Source organism: Nyctereutes procyonoides, unplaced genomic scaffold (assembly GCF_905146905.1).
Source record: "Nyctereutes procyonoides isolate TBG_1078 unplaced genomic scaffold, NYPRO_anot_genome, whole genome shotgun sequence".
Lineage (NCBI taxonomy): Eukaryota > Metazoa > Chordata > Mammalia > Carnivora > Canidae > Nyctereutes > Nyctereutes procyonoides.
This window is the reverse complement of record NW_026575082.1, coordinates 883,777-909,305: the sequence shown is the minus strand read 5'-3', so window position 1 is coordinate 909,305 and position 25,529 is coordinate 883,777. Positions and strand designations below refer to the sequence as shown.

At 38.8% G+C, this 25,529-nt stretch overlaps 1 protein-coding gene across 5 annotated transcripts in view; it reads left to right on the top strand.

Moving 5' to 3' along the window:
- Nucleotides 1-25,529, top strand: part of LOC129514446 (probable phospholipid-transporting ATPase IIB) — a 242,290-nt gene that overhangs the window by 38,301 nt on the left and 178,460 nt on the right. For 4 of the 5 annotated variants that reach the window (XM_055333020.1, XM_055333016.1, XM_055333017.1 and 1 more), the window contains exons 5-6: nt 7,096-7,204; nt 21,673-21,731. In XM_055333020.1, the coding sequence (XP_055188995.1) occupies nt 7,096-7,204; nt 21,673-21,731 (168 nt within the window). The remainder of the gene's footprint in view (nt 1-7,095; nt 7,205-21,672; nt 21,732-25,529) is intronic. The other variant, XM_055333018.1, reaches the window with a different exon arrangement.

Below are 25,529 nucleotides of genomic sequence, written 5' to 3'. Positions count from 1 at the left end.
ATGAGTATGTTTCCACTCATTAAATTAGCAAGGTTGGGAGACATCGGAGTTACTCAAATAGGGTGGTCAAGGAAGGCCCCTCTGAGGGGTGGTGTTTGAATGACATGCAGATGGTAGAGTGGTGGGATTGTCATGAGCTCTCGGGGTACACAGTGCAGGTGCCACTGGGGCGTAGGGACATGGGGACTGTGATTGCAAGGAGTCCCATGGGTCCTCACATTTCCTCCTGAGCAGGTGAGGGAGCTGTGGGTCTGTGTACATGTCACATAGCACACAAAGGACACCGAAGCTCAGACCCCAGTGTTCACAGTTGGTGCTCAAGCCAGGTGGCTATGGAGAGAGGACAGAGGGGACTTCTTTTTTCCTACTACCTTTCTTCCCCTGCAGGCAACTTCTCTTCTGCCTTTGAGATTCAATTGTTGTATCTCTCTTAATTTTACTACTTATGTTTGTATTCTGAGAATAAATATGCAGCAGTGTTTCCATGCTTTAAATAACTTATGTAAAGATAGTTTTACTTTGTGTCCTTTTGCATCATGCTTTTTTGGCTTAACATTGGTTTATTAAATGGATCCAGGATGACACATCATACCAGGACGATACTTTTCACTTCTCTGAAGGATTCCATTGAATGAATATGTCTGTTTTCCTAAGAAAGAAGACTTTTAGGTTTCTTCTCATTTTTCACAGTTACAGACTTTGCTGTAATGATCAGTCTGGTTGTACACTCTTCCTCGTGCTCATGAGCTAGAAGCTCCATAGGCTGTGTGCACCCAGGAAGTCTCATTAACAAACCACTGCTTATTTTTCCCATTTTCCAATAAAGGCATTGTAGCATCACAGTAATTTTAGAGAACAGAGAAAATACTTGCTCATCCTAAAAACACAGCTGTACTTAGGATTTCAGTGTGTTTATTTCTGGCCCCTTTCTCTCCCCCTGGCTCTTATGCTTGCACTGAACTGCCTCAGTGTCACTCCGGTCTTGGGTTGACGTTTACTTCAGCACTGATAGTCTCAGAACAGAAGATCATCTTAAAATCTAAAGTAAAATGTATTCATTTCTGTTTTGTTTTTACATCTTTTCTTATCAACTGTGATTTAAGTAGCTTTTCAACAAAGAAAATGCTAGTTTTAGGTAAGTTCCTGATAAATTTAATTTTAACTGTGCACAGAATTGACTCTTTGGCCAGAGCTGGAGTGAGAGCATGCATGCCTTGTAGCCTCTCCTTTCTCTGCTTCCATGAGAGGGTTATGTCCTCTAACTTGATTGTCAGTCTTAGGTGTTTGAAGTACTTTGTCCTTCTTTTATTGATGTGTGAGATTTAACTATTATATTTACAGAAGAGCCTCAGTAAGCATCTGTTTCAATATCCACGGAAGGGATGCCGTTACTCTGCTGCAGTGTGTGTCAGGGGCTCCAAAGAAAAGTGAAAAGCACATTTTTCCCACTTGAGTAACTTAACGTTGCCTTGTGACATGCCTCGGCAGGTTCTCATGTGCCCTGCTCTCATATCACACCATTAGGTCTCAGAATTGGTTTGCTCTATTCAACAGTGTTCTGTTGTTCTTTGGTTTGGCAGCAGCCACAATCGATGCCTTCATCAGATAATCAGTAATGAAGATTTGTTAGTATCTGTGTATGCACTGTTTATATACATTTTAACCTCTGATTTAGCAAAAATCTTAAAAAGTTGATGTGTACATTAGGATCCCCTTTCAATCCAAGAAGCAGGCTGAGGTATATTGATTCTTTGATCCAAACTCACCTCAAATAATTAAAAAAAAAAATTTTTTTTTTTAACCGAAGATTCAGCTACTATATACATAAGATCTTTTTTATTCATCTAGGGCAAGTTGAAGAACCTTTAAACTAAATCTACTTCTAAAATACACTTTTTTTTTTAAGATTTTATTTATTTATTAATGAGAGACACAGAGAGAGGCAGAGACACAGGCAGAGGGAGAAGCAGACTCAATCCCGGGACTCCAGGATTATGCCTTGGGCCGAAGGCAGGGGCCAGACCTCTGAGCCACCCAGGGATCCCCATTGTTTTTGTTTTTTAATAAAGAGACTATGCTTCAACAGAATTCCCTCACAGCTCCTGAGTTCTTGTTTTGTCTTGACCACTGTGTTTGCCCCTGTCCTTGGTCAAGAGCCTGTACTGGCATCTGGTCTTTACACATACACTTCATGTTTTGACTGCCTTTCCGCTGCCTGCCTTCTCAGGTTCTGTAAGGTTGCTCAGAAAAATGAATTGGTTAGCATTGCCCGATTCCTCCTTGCCGGAAACCTGCCAGTGAAGCATGAAACCATCATACAGCGGTGGTTTTAAAATCTTATATCTGATGTCTGCGAATTTTAAATAAGGCGCTTCATATTCTTTCTGTTCTCCAACTAAAAGGAGTTCCTGGAAACAGTGATAGTTTAATAATCTTTCTTTATCAAGTACTTGGGGCAGTATTATTTACTAGCTTCAGCTCTGATCTAATTTCTGTTATATTTTGCCATAGAACAGAAGAGCAAACTGAGAAGTGATTTCATTACATTCTTGTGTCACAATGAAGATTACCTTTTGCATCATTCAGGTTTCACAGCAACTCTTTGAGGGAAAGCTAGTGTAATCAGGATTGCAGTGCTTCTATCAGAATTAATCAAGTAGAATAGATCTATCCATGCAAGTGATTCTTAGATTAAGGAGGTCTGGGTTGTTCACACTACATCTTCCACATACGCTGTGTTCCTTTGTTAATACAAAATGGACAGCCAGGTAGGCTAGGCTACGTAGGTGACCAGTCCGTCTGTGAGGACTCTGATTTTCAGTCCTTCTTCTGTCCACTCTTTTCTTTTTGAGTGTCTCTGCGTTGGTGGTGTGGATGGATACGGAAAGGAGAAAACAAATCAGTTACTTGGACTCGAACCTCATACTGTGTAGAGACAAGCACTCTTAACATAAGCTGCCCATGAGTGCGACCTTGGCAAAAGGATGTGTGCTTCTGGTGTCTGAGCTTTCCTGGCTGTGAATTAGAGCTAGGGTACACACCTCATAAGGTGTTTGTGGCATTTAATAGGTAACTCACTAAAATACATAGAAAAAATAAAATACATAGAAAAGTTTCTGGCATGTAATAATTCCTCAAGGTTAAACTGACATTATTATATCAGTAGCATTTTTTTCTCTTTTTATAAAAATGCATATTGTTTTGGCACTTACATGGCTCCTTGGCCATTTGGAAAAGTAGGAAAAAAGAATTCCACTTTGTGGTACAGAGTTTAGTCACAGCCCGTGGACTGGCCATGTGCCACGTTCCCATCAGGCATTGTGACTGACAGGCTGATGCACAAATACTGTTGTTTCACTGTGAAGTTCTGCCACCCTCTTGTGTTCACTTTGGGTTTTTTTTAGGCGGCATTACCGTAGCTTCTGTCTTGGACCTGGTTGATGCTGAGGTCCTAGGAAGGTCCAGGAACTCCTGTGGTTCCCTTGTCCACATCTTCCATTGGCCACCAGTCTGTTCTGATCCAGTTAGGACAAAGTAGATCTCAGCTCGAAAGCTGGAAGCCCGTACGTGCTAGACTCCAGTGGTTAAGAAGGAAATGTTGGTGTCAGCTGCACTGTTCTGATAACCAGCTTTATGTAGCCAGGCTGGCTGTTGGGGCTTTTCTCAGAATAGATATGCTAGAGATGGACGTGGTGGTATGGGAGTGACACCTCTTGGTTGTGGCTGGTCCTACACCTCTGTTCTGTATTTAGGTAAACCTTAGATTTGAGGTGTGGCTGAGAGCAGCTTGTATATGCTAGCAGTCTGCCGGTGACCAGGGCTGTTTCCTCTGGAGAGTGCTTGACTCCTGTTCTAGAAGTTGGGACCTACCCCACTTTGGTGCATCTTCTCTGATATCACTGCTTTAGAAATGAGAGCTTATTTTCACTTCCTGAGTTCTTGGAAGCACTAGGAGCTATTACATTTTGTGGTTTATAATTACTTAATGAATGGAGATTTAATTAACTTTTGCTGCCTTTAAGCCATAGTGAAAGTTAGATTGACTGGAAGAGTGTAGTTAATGTATATATGTCTGGGACCTGTGTTTTTTTTTTTTTTTTTTTTGGAGAGGAGATTAAATGTACACATTTCAGGTAGGCCTTGAACACATCGATAGCACAAAAACCCTTCCAGGTGATGATGCTGTGCTTGCCTGGTTCAGAGTCACACTTCTAACAATACCCTCTAGTATCTAAGAAACACAGGCTTGACAACCATTCTCTTGTTTCTCTCAAGGTGAGTTGGTTATATATAGAATTTTGAGAAATTATAAGTCTATAACAGTAAATATTCTCCAGCATGAGAATGGCTGTATAAAACTTTTATTTCCTGGATTGGTAGATATGTATTTTTCACATTACTGAACTTGATTGTGAATTAGATTTTCTGTATTTAAAGTGGTATTGTTTTCCTATCCGAGACTAAGAACATCTTTTAATTCAGAAAGTACAATATTTCAGCATATGAGTGTACCATGAATTTCTTATTGTAGACATTCAAGTTATTTCCAGTTTTTTATGTTTGATCCTGCTGGGATCCTTGTTTTATTGTTGTTTTTTAGGATAAGTTTCCAGAAATCAAACTGTTTGGTTAAAGGGTGTGTCAATTTTAAGGCTTTTGTGATAACACTAAATTTCTTAAAAGTATTTTGGGTCTTCTGGTTTGGATTTTCATGTTTTTTTTCTTTGTCTTACCTGTACTAAGATACCTAGATGGAAAGGAGAGAAGGAAAGCTGGCTCCATTCACAGTGGCGTGGTCTTGTGTGTAGGGAGGCCCATTTCCAGTTCAGAAATGCTGGCACAAGTAAATGAGTTAGTAGGGCTGTAGGGTACAAGATAGATAAACAGAAACCTCTTGTATTTCCATATACTAGTGAGGACCATCTGAAAATGAAATTAGGGTAATAGTTCCATTTATAATATCAGAAAGAAAATTGGAATAGATTTAGCTAAAATGTAGCATTGCATATTGAAAACTAATAAAACATTTAAAAAAATACCAAAGATCTAAATAAATAGAAGTCCTCACATATTTACGAATTGAAAGACAGTACAAAATCCCACTTGGCTTTTTGGTAGAAATTGACAAGCTAGTTCTAAAATTCATATGTAAATGCAAGAGACCCAGAGTAGCCAGTGCAACATGGAAAAGAAGATTGGTGTTGGAGGACTCCTGCTTCCCCATTTCAAAACTAATTTCAAAGACAGTCAGGAAGTCCTAGACAGTCAGTCTAGGACTGCCAGAAGGATAGATGCAATGTGCAGAAATAAGCCTTTACTTTTATGACGGATTGATTTTTGGCAAGGGTGCCAAGTCTGTTCAGTGGAGAGAGAATAATCTCCTCAACAAATGGTGCTGGGGCAGTGGGACAGACAGATGTGAAAGAATGAAGTTGGGCCCCTCCCTCATGTCATACACAGAAAACCACTCATCATGGATCATAGACCTCAATGGAAGAGCTAAAACTGTAAGACTCCTGGGAGGAAAACGTAGGGGCAAATTTTTATGATCTTGGACAATCAAAGCCCAAGTGACTAAAGAAAAACTTAAATAAATTGGGCTTTATTAAATTAAATATCCTGTGCATCAAGAAAATGAAGTGATAACGTAGAATGGGGGAAAATACTTGTAACCTCACATTTGCTAATCACATGTCTAACAAGGTATTTGTATCCAGAATAATACAAAGAGCTCTTACAGCTTCACGGTGAAAAGACAAATGACACAGTTAAAAAGTGAGTATAGGATCCCAAGAGTATACTTATGGCCAGTAAGCACATGCTAAGGGGTACAACCTCTTTGGGTATCAGTTTGGCAGTTCATCAAATGCTAAACATGCCATATCACCCAGAAGAGGGGAATCCATAGAGACAGAAAGTTGGACTAGTGGTGGCCGGGGGCTGGGAGCAGGAGGGGGATGTTGGTGACCACCATCAGGTGTAGGCTTTCTCTCTCTTTGGGATGTTGAGAATATTCTACAGTTAGAGGTGGTGATGGTGGCACAACTCTGAGCATACCGGGGAGGATCGCCTTTCAGTAAACGCAAGGGCTCACCCAATGTGGCCTATTGGTGACACAGACACAACCCTGGAGTGACAGACCATTGTCCTTTCAGGGCAGTCATTTGGTATTACATCACTTACAGAGGGTAAATGAGGATCAATAACACGAGCCTACTGAGCATTGTGTGGTTGTAGAGAGGTAGAATGAAGGGTATTGACGTAGGTGTTGGAAAACCTGTGGGTAGGCTTAAGAAAGATGATGTCAAAGTTTTATTTACATAGCATCAAGTTGATTTGTTGAGGTTTTTGTTTACAAAACAAAAGCCGGTGGCTGTGCCTGGGGTCCTGTACTAGAGGAAGCTGTTGTGCTGAGATTGTGCTGTGTTCCTTTGTGCTTTCTTTGACCAGAAAGATTCAAGTGCAGAGAGTATAAGATTTTGATGATAGTCTTTGGTAATTTGATACTTAAAGGCTTGAGTGTTCTAAATATAATTCATGGGAGGTGTGGGTGTGTTTGTGTGTGGGTTTTTTTTTTTTTGTTTTTTTTTTTTTAGATCGTAGATTTCTTTTTCTTTGGGTTACTAAGCATTTTCTGATGTTTAGCTTGAAGTACGTTATATGGATATAAAAGTTTTTTTTCCTTATAGGGAGAATTTTAAATATTTTAGTATTTATTATATTCCTCTTCTAGTGTTTCGTTACTTTCTGTATGTATGTATGTATGTATGTATTTATTTATTTATTATTTATGAGAGAGTGAGAGAGAGAGAGAGAGAGAGAGGCAGAGACACAGGCAGAGGGAGAAGCAGGCTCCATGCACCAGGAACCCGATGTGGGATTCGATCCCGGGTCTCCAGGATCACGCCCTGGGCCAAAGGCAGGTGCCAAACCGCTGCGCCACCCAGGGATCCCTCTGTTTTTGTTTCTGTTTCTGTTTTAGAAGTAACATAAATTGAGAGGGAAAAAGTAAAACTACATGGTAAAAGAATTTTGCCTTAACTTTTTTGTTAAAGACCAGTTTTCTCAAATACCATATTTTCTTTTGTTTCATAGGGATTTGTTTTGGCTGTCACTATCATGAGGGAAGCAATTGATGAATTTCGGCGTTTTCAGCGAGACAAGGAAGTGAATTCACAGCTATACAGCAAACTTACAGTAAGAGGTTAGTAAGACCCTTTTGATCTAGCTTATCATGTGCTAAATGTAATCATCATTTTAGTTAACAGAAATGAAAGAAAACATGTCTTAATTCTGTTATTGAAAGTAGTATTATGGGATTACATATGGTATCTAATTAATTTTCTTATAATGCCTACCATTTCAAGGTACTTGGACATATGTACTTAGAAACCCAACTGGTGTATGCACATTTTCTGTGAAGCCTAATACCACCTTACCTAATAAAATCTTTGTGTTATATTTTAAACAGTCATAAAGGTCAGACATCTTGTACTATGGCTTTAAGTGAAGGGCCTTGGAGCACCTAAAATAAATGTCATGATCCAAAATGATAATTGCTTTATGCCCATTCCTCCTTAACTTCATTCAGGGCTTTAACCCTTGCTTAATTTTATGTTTTTAAAGAGCTTGTTTATTTGGTCTCTCAGTCCCAGTGGAAAAGAAGTGATGTACTGGGAAGAGTGTAGGAGAAGCCATAGGTGGGCATTATTACCATTGAAAAGTGACACCATGACAGTGATTGTGTCCGTGAGGGACAGCGAGGGAAGGCACTGAATAGCTAGATGAGTATTCGTAATAACCTTGAGACTGTTTAAAAAATGAGGTTTAGAATGGAGTTTGTATCTTCTATTCACATGTGGACATTTGTACACTGAATTTATTTATTTGAAATAATTCTCCAAGAAATTTTTTATAGGTTATTGGGATATATTTCATATAACATAAAGTTTATCTATTTAAAGTATACAATTCAGTGATTTTTGGTATGTTCACAGAATTATGAAACTATTACCACCATCTAATTTTGGAACATTTTTAACATTCTAAAAAGAAACTCTGAATATATTAGCCATCATCTCATTTTTGCCCCTCTCACCCTACTCCAGCTCCAGGCAACCCCCAGTCTGCCTTCTGTCTCCATAGATTTGCCTCTTAGGAACAGGTCACAGAAATGAATCATGTGGTATGTGGGCTTTGGTCACAGGCTTCTTTCACTTGCATCCTGTGTTCAAGATTCACCTGTGTTGTGGCGCCTGTCAGGCTTTCTTTTTGTTGCCAAATAATATTCCACTCTGTGGTACTCCATGTTGTGTTCACCCATTCATCGGTAGATGGACGTTTGGATTGTTTCCACTCTAGGCTGTTGTAAATAATGCTGCTGTGAATGTATACAAATGTTTTTGTGTGAATGCTGTTTTATTTCTTTTGTAAATATACCTATGAGTGGAATTGCTGGATTATATGGTAACTCTGTTTTTTATAAACTGCCAAACTATTTTCCTGGTTGGCGACACCTTTTTGCATTCTCACCAGCAATGTGTGACGGTTCCAGTTTCTCTACATCTTCACCAGCACTTTTATTGTCTTCTTATCTTCTTTATTGTGGCCATCCTGTTGGGTGTGAAGTGGTATCTCACGGTGGTTTGATTTGTGTTTCCCTGATGACTAGTGATGTTGAACATCTTTTCATGTCCTTGTTAGGCATTGTCTTCTTTGGAGAGATGTTTATTCAGATTCTTTGCTTACTGTTTTACCTGGGTTGTTTTTTAATAATTGAGTTGTAAGAGTTCTTTATTCTAGATTTAAGTTTCTTGTCAGTATGTGATTTGGAAATATTTTATCTCATTCTGTGGTGTGTGTTTTTCTTCTCGGTGTCCTCTGACACACAAAAGCTTTCGTGTTCATGGTGTCTGACTTATCTGTGTTTTCTTTTATTGCTCGTGTTTTTGGCTTTGTAGCTTAGAAATGGTTTACCAACCCAACGTCACAAGGATTTACTTCTGTATTTTCTTCTAGGGACTTTATAGTTTTAGCCTTGATGTTCAGATGTGTGATCCACTTTCATTTCATATTTTGTGTATGGTGTGTGTTATGGGTCTGTATTTCTTTGCATGTGACTACCCTGTTGTCCCAGGACCGTGTATTCAAAAGACTATTCTTTTGCGATTAAATTGAACAGTTAACTATTAAGATGTTTTGATGCTTACAGTAGTGGCATGGTAGAGGAAAGGTATGTTGTAGAAAAGAGGTAAGCTTTAGTTTTTGAAAAAACGAGTCCCCAGAATGGGCCAGGAATAAATTAGGTCTAACTTTGGTGTGTCTTTTTTAGAATGTAGTATAGATCCTGGCTTATTTTTAAAATTGTTTCAATTGTGATATTTGGACTGTGTTGAGATTTGTTTTTGTGTATTACCAATATTCATTCAAAACTAAGTGGTATGGTGCTATCTGTGAAACTGGGGAGGAGGCAGTCCTACATGCTCTTTCTTTCACAGAAATATGGACAAGTCAACACTTGCTGGGAAGATGGCAGGCCACATTCTTGATTTGGGATTCTGGACCCTGGCTCTGAAGGGAGTAGAGCAGAACTTACTTGCAGAGAATTGTGTCTATTCTGTCCACCCTATCAGCAACATGTGACGGACTGACTCAGGATACTTGTCTTTCTTTCATCTAACTTGGATGTCTCTCAGGGCAGAGGAGCCCAAAACTAGTATGCATTTTTCAAGCCTATGTCAGGTTAAGGAACTGCAGCAGTAGTTTGGGGCCAGCAGTGGCAGTCAGCACATAGGATAGAGTGTCAAATGCCAGGCAGAAGAAGCTGGAGAGAGCATTTCCTCGGAAAATTAGGTCATGTAAAAGTGCCTGTGTTTACTGGTGAGTTTTGAAAGGTATCTCCAACGCCAGTGCTGGGTCACGCTCAGAGAAGACCCCAAGAAAGTGTTTTGCCTCTGGCCAGCCTCTAGGCTCAGTGCAAACAGAGGAAGGCTCAGGCTGATTCTAGGCAGCCTGACTCTGTTGGGAATCCCCAGCACAGAGGCAATCAGCAATGATGGGGAGAGTTTGGTCTCTCTTTTTCTCTTCTTGTCCTTCTCCCTTCCTCCCTTGTTTCCTTCCTTCTCTAATTCTTTCCTTCTTCCTCCACCATCCCTCCCTTTCTTTCTTTGTCTTTCTCCTTTCCTATGCAAGAAATCCTTTCCAAAACACTGGCTGAAAGACTTCACAGACCACACATGACAAAAAATACACACTTTACGAAATGAGTCTAGAAAAGTCCCTGTATGTGCATGGCTATAGCATATACCGAGCAACAAAATAAACCTAGAAGAGGGGAAAATCAACTCATTTCCTGAGTTAATAGATTATGATGTTTCCACAGAAAATTACAGAGCATGGAAAGAAACCATGTGGCCCAGTCACAGAAGAAATGAACAGAAACTGTTCCTGAGGAAGCTCAGATACCGGGCTTACTAGACAACTCAAAATCAGCTGCCTTAAATATGTTTAAGGAGTTAAAGGAAACAATTGAAAAATGCTAGAAGATATCAGGAAAAACAGTGTATTTACATACAGAATATCAACGAGGGTATAGAAATTATAAAAGGAAGCAAAAATTCTGGTGCTGAAAAGTACAGTGAATTAAAAGAAAAACTCACTGGAGAGTTTCAGTAGCAAATTTGAGCAGGCGGAAGGGGAGGAATCAGTGACAGTGCACCTAGGTAATTTCAAGTGAAATGATCCATTCTGAGAAGCAGAAGGAAGAATGAAGAAAAAAAAACAGGTTCTAAGAGACTTGTGGGTAACACCAAGTGTACTTATATACACTCAGTGGGGATCTTAGAAGGAGAAGCAGGGAGAAAGCGGAGAGAATGTTTGAAGAAATAATGGCCATTAACTTCCCAAAGCTGATAAAAGACAGGACTGTACACATTCAGGAAAATCAGTGAATCCCTAGAAAGGTAAATGCAAGGAAATCCACACTGAGACACATTATAATCAAACTGTTGAAACCTGAGGACCAAGAGAGTATTCTGAAAGCAGTGAGAGAGAAGCAGCTTGTCACATACAAGGAAGGCTCTTCAGTAAGAAAGCGTGGAGGTCAGAAGGAAGTGGGGTGACACTAATTAAGATGGTAAAAGAAACAAATTGACAACTAAGAATTATATATCCCTTTGACCTATCATTCCCAGAGGAAGGAGGAATTGAGACATTCCCAGATGCCTTTAGAATTGAAAACAGGGACTCAGGCAAATACCCATACACTCAAGATCATGCAGTACTATTTATAATTGCCCAAAAGGTGATAACAGCCTGGATGTTTACCAGTGGAAGAATGGATAAGCAAATTACAGTGTTTTCTTACAATGAAGTATTATTCAACCATAAAAATTCACAAATACTGATAAACATAGGTGAACCTTGCAAATATTGCCCTTTGTGAAAGAAATCACATGCAAAGGACCATGGCTGTATGATTTCATTTATCAGAAAGGGTAGATTCATGGAGCTAGAGAGCAGGTTGTGGTTGCGATGGCCTGGGAAAGTGTATGCAGTTGGATGGGGGCAGCTGCTTAGTGGGCATGACGTGTCCTTCTGTGATGATGAAAAGCTTGACAGAAGGAGTTTGCACAACATTGTGAATGTACTCAATGCTGCTATAATATTCACTTTAAAATGCTGATTTTATGTTATGTCATTGTCACCTAAAAATAGTAAACAATGTTGAAGAAAGCATACAAATGTTATGTGTTTTGTACTTCTGTGATACTCGAACTCAGGATACTTTAAAAATAATTGTCAGTGGGTTTATTTCAAATAGAAATGCAGATTTACCTTTTTAAACAAGAGTGATCATCGTTGGTGATCTTTGGAAGGAGATTTTCATGTAGATGATGATGATGATGTTACTGCTTTTTTTTGACCTTCTCCTGAGTGTGTCAGGTAACGTGCTCATTTGTATAACCACCATTCAAGGTGGGTAGGTGTTATCTCCACATTACAGGTGAGGGACCTGAATCATACTACATGATTTGTTCTGAGCCATTGCAGTTTAGAAGAGTTCATATTTGAACCCGGACCATTCTTACGTCAGTGTTCTTACAGCTGTGGTGCATAGTTGTGTGGCTGGTTATTCTGATACACATGACTGATAAGTAAAATCTGCAATATAAAAAAATGCATGTATATGCTCATTGACTTTAGTTTGAAGTTTGTTTTCTGGTCCAGAATATTTTCTGTACATCTTTTTAATTTCTAATATTTCATAGTAATCTCTTCCTTATGTGACTTAACTGTGGTTTGTTATTATCATATTTACAGTATTTGAACTTTCTGTATTTGGAGTTCTTAATCATATTCTTGTAGAAATCCTCTGGGAAAATGTTCTCTGCTTCATTCATTCATTCATTCACTTATTCATTCATTCATTCATCATTCATTCATTTATTTATTTATTTATTTATTTATTTATTTATTTATTTATTTATTTATTTATTTATTTTAAGGTTTTACTTATCTGACAGAGAGAGAGAGAGAGAGAGAAGGAGCAGGGGAAGAGCCAGGCAGAGGGCAGAAGTAGAGAGAGGCTCTCCACTGAGCAGGGAGCCCAATGCGGGGCTGGATCCCAGGGCCCTGGGATCATGATCTGAGCCGAAAGCAGACACTTCACCAATGGAGCCACCCAGATGCCCTTGTATGTTTGCTTTTAAAAAGGAAAGGTACTTCCACTTTTAAATATATTCGTATCTTGAGGGTGCTTTGTTAGAAGCAGAGAATATTTTAATGGGTGTACAATCTCAGTCAACACTGAGATTTTCATTTATTTTTTTAAGTTTATTTTTTGTTTTAGTCATCTCTACACCAAGTGTGGGTCTTAAACTCATAACCCCATGACCCTGAGATGAAGAGTCTCATGCTCTTCCTGCCAAGCCAGCCAGGTGCCCTGACACTGGATGGTTTTCAGTTAGCTCCACGTGTTACCACTTGAGAAGCTGCTTCTTGAGGCACCTGGGTGGCTCAGGTTGAGCGTCTGTCTGCATTAGGCTCAGGGTGTGATCCCAGGGACCTGGAATCGAATCCCCCAACAGACTCCCTACAGGGAGCCTGCTTCTCCCTCTGCCTGGTCTCTGCCTCTCTCTGTGTCTCTCCTGAATAAATAAATAAAATCTTTAAAAAAAATAACTAAAAAATAAAGTCCTTCTTTACTGTCTTTTATACTTTGTCTCTGGGCGATGTGTACTTTCCTAGGGAAATCCTGATGTGTAACTGGTTTCCTGAGTTACTGCATTTTCTTTCCACTTGGTGAGAAGAATTTCCTTTTGTGTCAGTCATGTCTTCAGATAGTTGGGTTTTTTAAAAAATAGTATGCTCAAATGTTAGCTGAATTTTCCCACCAGAAATTGCCTAGGAGCTGATAAAGTCAGAAGTAATCAGAGTGGATTGCTGACATCCAGTCCTCAAGCATTGGTGGCTTTCCTTCTCTTACGTGTAGTTTCATGTCTCTGGTCTACTTTTGTGACGGCACAAATGAAGGGGAACACTGGATACTTGGAAAGCCTTTCTGTGTAGTTCTTGTATGTAGTCAGAGCAGTTCCTAGATCAGCATGCTCACCTTTTCACATATTTTTCTTGTGTGGTCTTCTTTCCTGTGGTCTGAGCAGCATTTGGAAAGCATTCATTTGAAGATGTTCAGTATACATCATTACATTTGTACCACATAGTGGTAGATCTTGATCTAGTCAGGCACAAACTGAATTGAGATTTGTTTTCTTGTCTCTTTAGTTTTCTGTGGCTGGACTAGGTATGTACTCATTACTCTCATCACTGATCTTTTTTTCTCAGGCCATCCTAAGAGGATCTATATGAATTTTATTTTGTCATGATGCTCATACATATAATGTTTTTTATTGCATTGGAGATTAGGGCCTGGAACATATGAAAGCAATGAAAAACCCTGGCTAACAAAGTACCTTCTGACAGGGGAGAGTTATGTGTAGGCACAGATGTGTGCTAGCATCTGGAACCTCCCTCTAGTGAGTGATTTTCCTCCAGTGATCACCTCTAATCATTGCATTCTCAGCTCCGTGTCTGTACCACTGTTCCCCCAGAGTTAGGTAGGGCTGTTGGTCCATGGTAGGAACTCAAGAAATGTGTTGATTCAGTAAGGTGGAATTTCCAGATCAAATATGAAAAGTTGTAGGCCTGATATTGTCAGACAGCTGCCCAATGAAGGTGCAGCAGTTTGCATTCCATGGAGCCCAGACATTCCCTTCTCCCAATGTCTTTGTACGCTGTAGTTCTTTTACATTGCCAACTTTCTTGGTGACAAATATTTTCATTGTGTTTTGCTTGCTGCTTATCTTTTAACATTTCATTGTTCATTTTGGTCTTTGATAAAAGTTTATTCATCTTTTTTCATATGTCCATTTTTACCTTTTTTTAAGTTCTCTAAGAGAAATTTATCCTGTGACAAATATTTTTGTCTTGTTTGACTCATTTTTGTATCTTTGTCTTTTTGATATGGATAAATTTATACTTTGTATGTTTGCATATCTTCTAGTCTTTTCCTTTGTGGTTATGCTTCAATCTTAGAAAGTCCATTCAGCCCCCAGGTAAATGAGTATCTTTATTTCCCTCCAGTGTTTCTGTCTTTTTATTTTCCATAGCGGATGTTTTACTCCACTTGTAATTTTACATATCAGGTGTGTATTATGTGAAGAAGGGATCTGTCTTCTTTTTTCTCCCAAAAATGCTTAGTTAGTTCCTTTAAAACCAGTTATTAATGTTATTAAAGTTCTTTTCTCAGACCTTTGAGAAATGCGTCCAATTGGGGCCCTTTGCCTTGCTTTCTCATCTGCTCCACTGACTCAACCAGATTTCCATGCCAGTTCCATTCCAGTTTTATTTTTTATTTTTATTTTTTAAAAGATTTTATTTATTTATTAGAGACACAGAGAGAGAGAGATTGAGAGAGAGAGAGAGAGGCAGAGACACAGGCAGAGGGAGAAGCAGGCTCCATGCAGGGAGCCGGAGTGGGACTCGATCCCGAGTCTCTAGGGCCACGCCCCAGGCCCAAGGCAGCACTAAACCGCTAAGCCACCAGGCTGCCCTCCATTCCAGTTTTAAACCATGTTCCTTTTTAACACGTTCTAGAGTCTTGGGAAATCTTCCCTCCCTCCCTCCTTCTCTTTGTCCATCAGTTACTTTGCTCTTCCAATTTTTTCTTGTTTTTTCTGAGAAACATGAAACACAAGACACTATAAGATCATTGGGAGGTTTTCTTTCTGCTTGTGATTTAGACCAGTGGCTCTGAAACCTTATAAATAGGCTCACGGTTGCTTACCGTCTTTATCTGTGATTTCTTCATTCTCTACAAAGGATCGATATCAGCTTCCACACTTGGGATATTTGACCAGTAAGAAATTGCCATGGGATTATTGAAAATCTAGAGGAAACGAGAGACTCGGGACAATTTGAACCGTATTTAGTTCATATCCCTTTCAGTAGTAATGTAACCATGCAGATTCTTTTAGGGCATTGGGATTTTCATACCTTTGCAGGCCCAGGAGAGAGGAAGGCTGCTTTTTCATAAAGCTTCTGGTTTTTGTGATTGAGAGTCTTAGAACTAGTTAATTATGAACCATTCATGTTAACAATATTTTGTATTTTAACACATGGTAGATGTGTCAGAAGTCTTTCTAACCACAGAAAACAAAATTAGAAATTTCCCTTATACAAACAAACACCAGCAGACTTCACCAAGACTTTGAAGTGTCCCGTTGGTAGTAAGACTATAAAAATTTTCATTTGTATCTGTTGATAAAATATTTAGTAATGAGATACTTATTAAATTTTTCAAACCTTTGTACTTTTCTATAAAATACTTAGTATAGGGAATTGCTATGATACTTCTTTGTTTAGTTCTGCATATTGCTTCAGGCAAAGGATGTGTGCATTTGTGGGATATAAAGTCTGTATGGATGGATAGTCTCTTCTGCAGCTTCTGGACTTTCTGTTGGTAATTACATGGATGGAATAGACCATTTTAGTTAGTGACATAATTTTAGAGGGGAAGTGGTTGCCTAATGTAATTGACCTAGTGAATAATATGAAGTCTTTTATCTTTAAATGTTTCTTACCACAATATTTCCATATTCTTTTTAGAGCTATCTAATCTTCTTTTTTTTTTTTTTACTGATAGAACAAAAAGATTTGTGTTTAACTTGAGCTTCTTAATTTTTTTTTTGTGATTGCTAAAAAATGCTTTTTAAAACTACTTTGATTATTGCTTGTGAATGTTTAAGAATAAAAATTGGTTACTTCTAGCAAGATGCTTTATAAGCCTCACTCTAAAATAGCAGTATTTCCTTTTTTTTTTTTTAATTTCCTAGGCTGTAATTCATACAATTGACACGTCACTGTATTTGATCTCACCCTGCTTTACGTCTGCTCATGAGTGTAAGTTTCCTGCAGGCAGGATCTTGCCCGTATTCTTCTGTCTGTCCCCAGCCTGTGTCAGGGGAGGGGTACCACCCTGGGTCCCCGCCCACCTTCAGCAGGAGTCAGAAAGAAGTTGTGTGCTCCGCCAGGGCCTCCCAGCCCCTATGCTCCATGACAGGTTGCATGTGGCCTAGATAGCCTCATGTTGTAAAGCCACCCTTCATGGCCAGAGACTCTTTGTATTCCTACCCTTGCCTTTTCCCAAATCTCTGGCCCTCAGATCCCTTTACTGCCTCAGGCTTTCACTACAGACCCTCCCATGTGCCTTCTTGATTTCACTGAGTGGGACTTCTCTTTGGGGGTCTCTTCCTCGGCAGCCGTGCCACATGGTGGTGGTTTTTCAACCACGGCCTAGGGCCGTTTCACCTGGAGCCAACCACCCTCCCTGTCTTTCCCAAGCTTGCTCCCTTCTGCATGTGACTCCAGCTATTTTTCAGCTGCAGACCCCTTGGTGCCTTCTCATTGTTCCCAGCCCCTGTGATGTTCTAGGTGATGATGTCTAGGCCTAGATGCTCTAGGTGATGATTTGTCAGCTTTTCCTTTATGATTGTGCTTTTCTTTCCTAAGAACTCTTGGCCTAATGCAAGTTCACAAAGATTTTCTGTTTCTCCTATGTTTCTTCTTCTAGAAGTTCTTCGGTTTTAGGATTTACATTATGTATATCCATTTTGAGTCAATATTTGTACTAGTACCAAGTGTACATGTAAGTACTTTTTTTGCATGTGGATATCCAAATGCTTCTAGCACCATGTTTTGGAAAAGTGGTCTTTCTCACATGGCTTTGTTTTATACTTTTGTCAAAAGTCAGTTGTCTTTTTGTGTATCAGTTTATTTTTTGGACTTTTCTACTCTACTGATATGTTTGTCTTTATGCTAATACCATTCTTTTATTATTTCTTTATAATAATTTTTGAAATCACGTAGTGTTGTTTCCATTCAGCTTTTTTTCATTTTCAGTCAGGTTTAGGTCTTGTGTTCTTGTGTATTTTGATATGTCTTTTAAAATCAGCTTGTGGGGATCCCTGGGTGGCGCAGCGGTTTGGCGCCTGCCTTTGGCTCAGGGCGCGATCCTGGAGACCCGGGATCAAATCCCACGTCGGGCTCCCGGTGCATGGAGCCTGCTTCTCCCTCTGCCTATGTCTCTGCCTCTCTCTCTCTCTCTGTGTGTGACTATCATAAATAAATAAATAAATAGATAGATAGATAGATAGATAGATAGATAAAAAATAAAATAAAATAAAATCAGCTTTTCTGTAAAAATGGCTGCTAGGATTTTGTTTGGGATTGCATTGAATCTAGAGATAAATTTGAGGTAGAATTAACATCTTATTAATACTAAGTCTTCTGACCGATGCATGAGATAGATCTTTCCTTTTATTTATCTTAAAATTTCTCTCAGCAATATTTATTTTCAGCGTATAGGTCTCTTTCAAAATACAGTTTACTTATATATGTAAATAAATATATTAATTACATTTCCCAGCTACCCACTTTACTTCATAATCCATGTTAAATTAGTTTTCTACCTCCACAGACAAAGTGTTAAGAGAGTTGGTGGGTACTGGTCCCACCCAAATAACAGAGATAAGCCAAGCAATCTGCTGCTGTGGTGTGCAGCTTTCTGCCCAGGAAAGTACACCTGTCATCTGGTGTTGACCTTCTGGAGTGCCGCATATATGCGATCAAGTCCTTGTTTAAAAAGGTGCTTAATTATCTCCTACCCTTATTACCTCTGTGTATTTTGTTGGGAAAGAAGTAATTAATATGTTTTCATCCTCATTTGGTGTCTGTGTCTGGTTAAATGTGGCTTATATAGCTACTTTCCCGTTAGTCCCTTATGATGTTTGATCCATTTAACCGATAAGGAATAGATTGATAGAAGTTTCTCTTGTTTTAGAGTGGGGTAAGTTTGTTTGATGCATTTGCGAAGAACAAAGCAAATGTCTTAAAAATATATTTCAGTTATGCTTTGAACCTGTCACGGGATCTGGGTTTAGTCGACACTGTAATGTTTGTTGATAGCAGATAAGCACATTGTGTAGAGGTGTGCATACATACTGCTGGTGCTTAGGTGGGTCCAAAGGCGTCGTGAAGCTCTGTTTGCTGTGTAACTAAGGAGAGCTATGAGGTGAGGGCTTCCAGTCAAAAGAAACAGCAAGTGTTGAGGACTTGCTAGAAAGTTAATTTGAGGTTAGTTGTGAAGAACATGTGTATAATGATGTAAATCTGAATTATATTATAAGTAATTGTCAAATGATGGAGATTTTGGGGGGAGATAAACATAATCCTTAGTTTTGCCAACCGGTTCATTTGGAATTCATATTGAATTAGGGAGGTGATAGTAATGGAGCATATTAATAGAATATTCTCTTTATTCAAGCAAAAAATGAGTAGCAGTGAGATTGGTGGACAGAGTCTGTGTTTAAGAAGCTTTGGAGTAAGAATAAGTAGTCCTTTGAGTTACGTCTTGGATCTTTCAAAGGAGCCTGGGAAACTTGGTTCACAGAACGAGTGAGTTGAATGCTTTTATTCTGTGAGAAACATGTAAGCTGCTACGCTTTGGAAGCATGGTGGCAGGAACATTTATTCCTAGGAAGAGGGCTTGATGGAAAGATTTTATTGCATTAGTTTGGAGAGAGGGAAGGATGGCTATTACTGTACCTGGTAACATTCATTGTTGACTCTTTCATCAGAGAGAAAAGGCCAATACTGGATGACTTCCAGGGCTTGAACTTGAGGTAAATTAAATACAGCATTTTTAAGGAAAACTGTCCTCAAGTATAAGTACTGGTGTATGCATCATTACTGTATTTAGAATTTGGTTCTGTCAAGTATAGCTCTGAAATTATTAAATTTTAAATGCCCATTTCAAAAACACTTTGCATTGTGGATGGCTCTATTGGGTTGTGAGAGCAGGTGGCAGATACATGTTTTCGTTGTGTTGTAACATGTAAAATTTAGGAGTTTCCTTCTGTTACCAATCCCTCATCTCTGATGATAGTATGTTAATAGGGTCAGATGTTAGCTTAGTTCACGAAGGGTGTCCAGAAATCAAACTGTTGGTGTAAGCATGAGTTGTCCACATTGGCCAGCTAGGGTCACGGTCATGGTGCTGGGCTGTCATTGACAGGTGGGTGCCTGGGGAAAAGGTAATGCTCCCTCTTCTCTTCTAATGCCCTAACTACTCTGGAAGAAAGAAAAGAGAAGTCAGTGAGTTCACGTGACTGTGCTAATGAAAACTATTTAGAGAACTAAGAGCCATTAAGCAATTTGACCAATTTTTCAAAATGTAGAAATGTGTACTTTAAGTAGGTAAGCGAGGCAGATTGCCATACCAGTAGGACATGATAGCCTTCTCATGTTTTATTCTCATTGTCATATCATTAATGTGAGAAGTTTCTACGCTGCATTTTACCATCACCTGTTTTCCTTACACAAGTAATTGTAAGTAATTTCCTTGGAAATGAATAAAAGTCACGATACAATGCCCCCAAACTAAAGGCTATTAATATTAAATATAAATTGTGTCTGTTATGTGACAGTAGCATCTCTCTCAGAAATATTGATGAAGGAGTCAGAAAAGGATATATTTTTCTGTCTCAAAATATTTAAGAATTGTTTACTACATTTATTTTATGATTACAGCTATTTCTCTTCCTCTCCTTTTTAAATGGGTATGTTACTGAGAATATAGAAGAGCAGAAGGAAGGAAAAGTGGGTTGGATGGTAGGAGAGAAAATAATATGAAGTGATAAGAAAGGAATTCTTTCGAGTAATACCCTGGGAGCATGCGATCACTGAGGTAACTTTACTACCTGGTGCTTGGCTATAGAAAACACAGTAGTGGGACCACAGATAACGAAGCTTGAAGGGACCAATTGAAAAAATAATTAAAATAGACATTCTTTTATAGGTATACTTTCTGGCTATTAATAGACATGTACTTATCAATTATGAATATATCTTAAGATTTGTTTCACATGTAATTCTAAAGAACATTGCTATTTTATATGAATAAAAAAATAGCTCCCCTCCACAACTAGTTCTAGTCCTTATGTGTTTATTGTATAATGGACATGGAAAAACATAGTATTCACAAAACTTTTTTTGATATCCTCAAAATATACCTTTAGGAACAGGTGTGATACTGTTGACACTCAGCTGCTTCAAAAAGTATTTAGGAAGTGAGTTTGTAATAAGTTGAATGTGGTCTAAAAGTCAATGGTATAACTAACTAGTAATGTTAGTTTTTGATAGTGTAATATGAACCTTTACCTCTTTTTCTGTTAGCTTCAGAGTAAATTGAATGAATGTGAAGGCATAGACATTTTCCCATGTTAAACCGGTAACCACAAAAAGATAAAAATAGTTCCACAAGGGTGTTGCTAGTTCTAAAAGGGAAATTGACTGAGGGAGGGGTGGTGGGAGGGGGAAGGAAAGAAGAAGGAGGGAGGGAGAATGGAGAGTCTCAGAGAGAAAACTTGAGTAAGTTTTGTTGCTTATGTAGGATGGTGTCTTAAATTACGTAAATACTCTGTGTAACATAATACTATGTTACATAGTATTGTGTAACATTAAGTTTTATAGATCGTTGTACACTAGATATAATATAGATAACTTAAGAATTTACACACGGTATCATGTAAGAAGAATCACTTCTTGTAACAAAGCTTTCAACTTTATCAGTATCAGTTATCAGTATGGAACCATCTGTGAGACTACCAGTGCACAGTGATTTTATGTATCCTTTTCTTCACTTCTTCTGTTCTGTCAGTTATGTGTCAATCAATGCCATTCACAATATTAATATAAGGATTTTACATCTTTATGTTATTCACTCATTAAATCACCCCTAGTGCTAATTCTGATCATCAGTGCTGGACCCAGACCTGAAATAATGGCAGATTTGGGAAGATCTTCCAGTTGGAGCCCTCTCCCACACCGCATGTCTTGTATTGGGGGCAGTTAGCTCTTTGTGCTTGGGAGCTAAGAGAAGTTAATTTTTAGTGACTGTGTGAAATAAAATTATTTTGAAAGTATAAGTCCAGATAAATATCTAGTGTTTTTCCCCCCCTCTGAAAATTATTTCTAAAATATTATTTGTCAATTGAAACTTTAACTCTGGTGTACTATTATTTCCTTGGGTTGATTATACTTCTTCTTTTTTTTAAGGTAAAGTGCAAGTTAAGAGTTCAGACATACAAGTTGGAGACCTCATCATAGTGGAAAAGGTTGATGCATTTTTAATATATTTTAGACATGTCTATGCCAGTGATTAACATTTAGCCTGATTGCAGTAACTTTGAATCTGAAGGAAATTGTTTGAGACAGTTATTTTAAATCTTAACATCTATGTATACGATATGATGTATGTGAAGAAAAATCTAGATTTTTCTGTAGTCTGTTTTGCTTTAGTACATTTCAGTATGCACAGGTGAAATTGTACTTTGTCTAAAGTAAGTCATGTGTTAACTGCTTAATATTGCATTATCAGAATGATTTCATTTGACCAAAGATTTATATTAGAGGGGATGTCTGGGTGGCTCAGTGGTTTAGCACCTGCCTTCAGCCCAGGTTGTGATCCTGGAGTTCCAGGATTGAGTCCCACATCGGGCTCCCTGCATGGAGCCTGCTTCTCCCTCTGCCTGTGTCTTTGCCTCTCTCTCTCTCTCTCTCTCTCTCTCTCTCTCATGAATAAATAAATAAATTTTTTTAAAAAAGAATTATATTAGTTAGAACCTGGTTATCATAGGATATGTTTCATTTTCTAAAACCACCTTCTATAGATAGATATATTACAATGATTGGATATTAATTCTTAGGGTTTAGAAACTTCAGGAAGGAAAGCTAAATGGAAGTACAAGAATATCAGAAAGAAAAAGCTTAGGTCAATACAGGACAGAGCCATTAAGAGCAGCCCTTGGTGTCAGAGTGGCAGTCATGCAGTGACCTGGGGAGTGCCTGCACAGGCTGTCTGCTGTGGGTAGAGGTGCTTCTGCATATGCACTGGTTTTCCTGAGTGATGGTGAATGAATGGACAGCCTCTTTGTTTTCTTCCTTTTTCTCTTTTTTTTCTGTTTTTAAGGTGCTTGAACAACTTTTTAAAAATAATGTTTTATGAAGGTGCTTGAACAACTTTTTAAAAATAATGTTTTATGAGAAGTTGTAATAAGGCCTCTTATGAGAATAGTTCAAGTCCTTGGTGCCATCTGGCATGCAGGCCATGTTCTCGGCTTGAGCCACCTTCTGGGGATGGTTGGTACAAGAAGGCCTTTCTCCTCAGGACTAAAGTGGGCTTTATCTCCCTTTATCTCTCTGTATACAGTAAGTGTATACAAAGAGTGTTTGGGGGTATATTAGTTTGATTTTACAAAATAGGAAAATAGAATGTATTGATTTGCACCTCATTTACATAGCATTTGGTTGTATGGACACTGTAAGTTATTAGCTTTTGATCTGTGGTTAGATTTTCAGATGGTGTCTGTGTTCTGCTATTACAAAGTGCTTTATGTGCATCCTTATACATCTCATGTTTCTGTAGGATAAATGCCAACAAGAGAGATGGTTGAGCTGTATATGAGTGTTTATTACCTCACAGGTTCTGTGGTCAGGAATTGGGGCATAGCTTGGTGTAGGTCCTCTCTCCGGGTCCTTCTCAGGGCTGCAGACAGCCAGGTGGCCATCACCTCCAGTTCACTTGGGGGTTGTTCAGGGCCCTGGTTCCATGAGCTTTTGGCTGGAGGCCTCCCTTACTCCTGTCTACTGTGGGGTCAGTTGGTGGGGGACAAAGAGGGGGTTGGCTCCACAGGCTGCTCACAGTGGCCTGCCAGGAGAAGATGGGAGCGGGAGCAGCATGTCCTCATGGGCGGGGACCTGGTGTCAGCAATTCTTGTTTCCCTTGTAAGAGGTTGTATGGTGTTGATAGGGGGGTTTGAAGAGCATATAGAGTCTCTCTTTGTGAACCAGGGCGTACTGTTTGGCCTTATCATTCTTTTGTCTCATTTCCCTTGCTCTGCTGTTGATGCACGTTCTCCTTCCCTTTGCTGCCTAGGTTGATGGAGTGGTGCACCCTTCAGTGCTCCTGTTTTTACTGAGTAACATGTGAGCCCTTCTTGGCCACAGCGTAAGAGCTCATCTCTTCAGTCATATAGAAGGATATGAGAGATAGACATCTAGATCTATGGGCATTGCCCTTGAGCTTCTGTCTGGCCTCCCAGGTGTACTCCATCTGTGAGAGATTGATGAATGCCGTAGACACTTTGTAGACATCCAGGTAAAGGTTTTACTTTAATGTAGTATCTACATGGGTAGTGCAGTGTGAAGTACTCCAGCCCTAGATCAGTATTGTAAACGAGCATGTGTATAGTAGCAGAGCTAGGGGAAGGACTTCTAAAATATTTTCACTAATCATTAGGAAATGTTGTAAACTAAAAAATAGAGGTAGCCCCTGTACCTGATGTACTTTTCCATATTTTCAGTTTTATACCCATTTTCCTGTAAAAACTTTCCACAAATTTTGGTTACCTAAGAAGCGTAAGTATTAGAAATTTTAGACATAATTTCTAGTAATTGCTGTGTAACAATACATTTTTAGTAGTAGATTTATATTTGTTAAACCAATTATGTGGTTTTTCTTTTCTTTCTTTTTTTTTTTTTTTAAGATTTTATCTGTTTATTCATGAGAGATACAGAGAAAGAGGCAGAGACATAGGCAGAGGGAGAAGCAGGCTCCCTATCCCAGGACACCGGGATCACATCCTGAGCCAAAGGCAGATGCTGAACCACTGAGCCACTCAGGTGCTCCAATTTTGTGTTTTTTGTAGTGATAAAAGTTACTGATTGATACAACCTTTATAAAGAAATAGCAACAATATGGTGGCAGATGGCTTTATTTTTTTACCTCTTATTTGAAGATATTGGAAACACCACTAACCAGAAAAGTAATTTCTCAGTTATTTGACCATACTGCTTGCTACTCAGAAATTAATGCTTGGGTATTTCCATGGTGGATTTTATGTTGGAGGGTAGCTCTTCTAATTCTGTATCCTAATGTGAAAAATTTAGTATATCAGTAGTCGCTGTATGGATATTTAAAAGTGTGCTGACCCAATTTGGATCAGTGTTGTAGGTATTGAGAGTTGTACAGCTAACAGAAGGGCAGCAGCCTGGGACAGTGGAAGGGAGAAGAATGGGCTTTCATGTAAAAGGGATCTGTGTGTAAACTCCTGTTTTTGCAGCTTCTGACTCTCCCTAGGAGAAGCAGCTCTTTTGACATGCACTTGAAAAGTGGTAGGCTAGAAGTATGCACAGTCCAGGTTAGATTACGCATGCAGGACAAAGAAAGAAAATCCGAAGATTGTTTCCTGGCTTATCAAGGAACCCTCCTAAGAAGTATCTAAAATTTTTAGAAAAACATGTCAATTGAAACATTATAACTTGTGGAATGTGTCAAGTAGGGTAACTGTTTGAAAGAAGAGACTTAGAAGTTGAAGGTTGTCCAGGTCATCTTACAGGTCCTAACATCAGCTCTGAAGTCCAGGTAGGCACAAAGCAGAGCAGAATTGGAGGTGACACTTGAGAGTCCTCCTTCATTATTCAACCTAAACATGTTTTTTTTAATAGCTGATTTTGAAAGGTCTTTATACAGGTGTTTTTTTTTTTTTGAGGTAATTTAATAAATGTTTTAAATAATTTAATAAATATTACAATGTGTATTTTAATACCCAAAACAAACACTACAAAAAATATGCAGAGAGATACAGTCTGAGATACTAAGATGGACTCCTGAAAAGAGTTTAGGTAACCTACAAAAAAGTAAGAAATTTGGAACTGAAGAATGAATACCAGAGAAAATCAACAGAAAATCATAGATGCAGACTTATGTGCTAATGTGTCAGTAATTACTTTTATTGTGAATAGTCTAAATATACCAATCTTGAGATAGGCAGAGTGGATAAAGACCCAGCCATGTGCCATTCACAAGGAATTCAAATCCAGTGACACAAATAGGATGAAGGAAAAGAATAAAA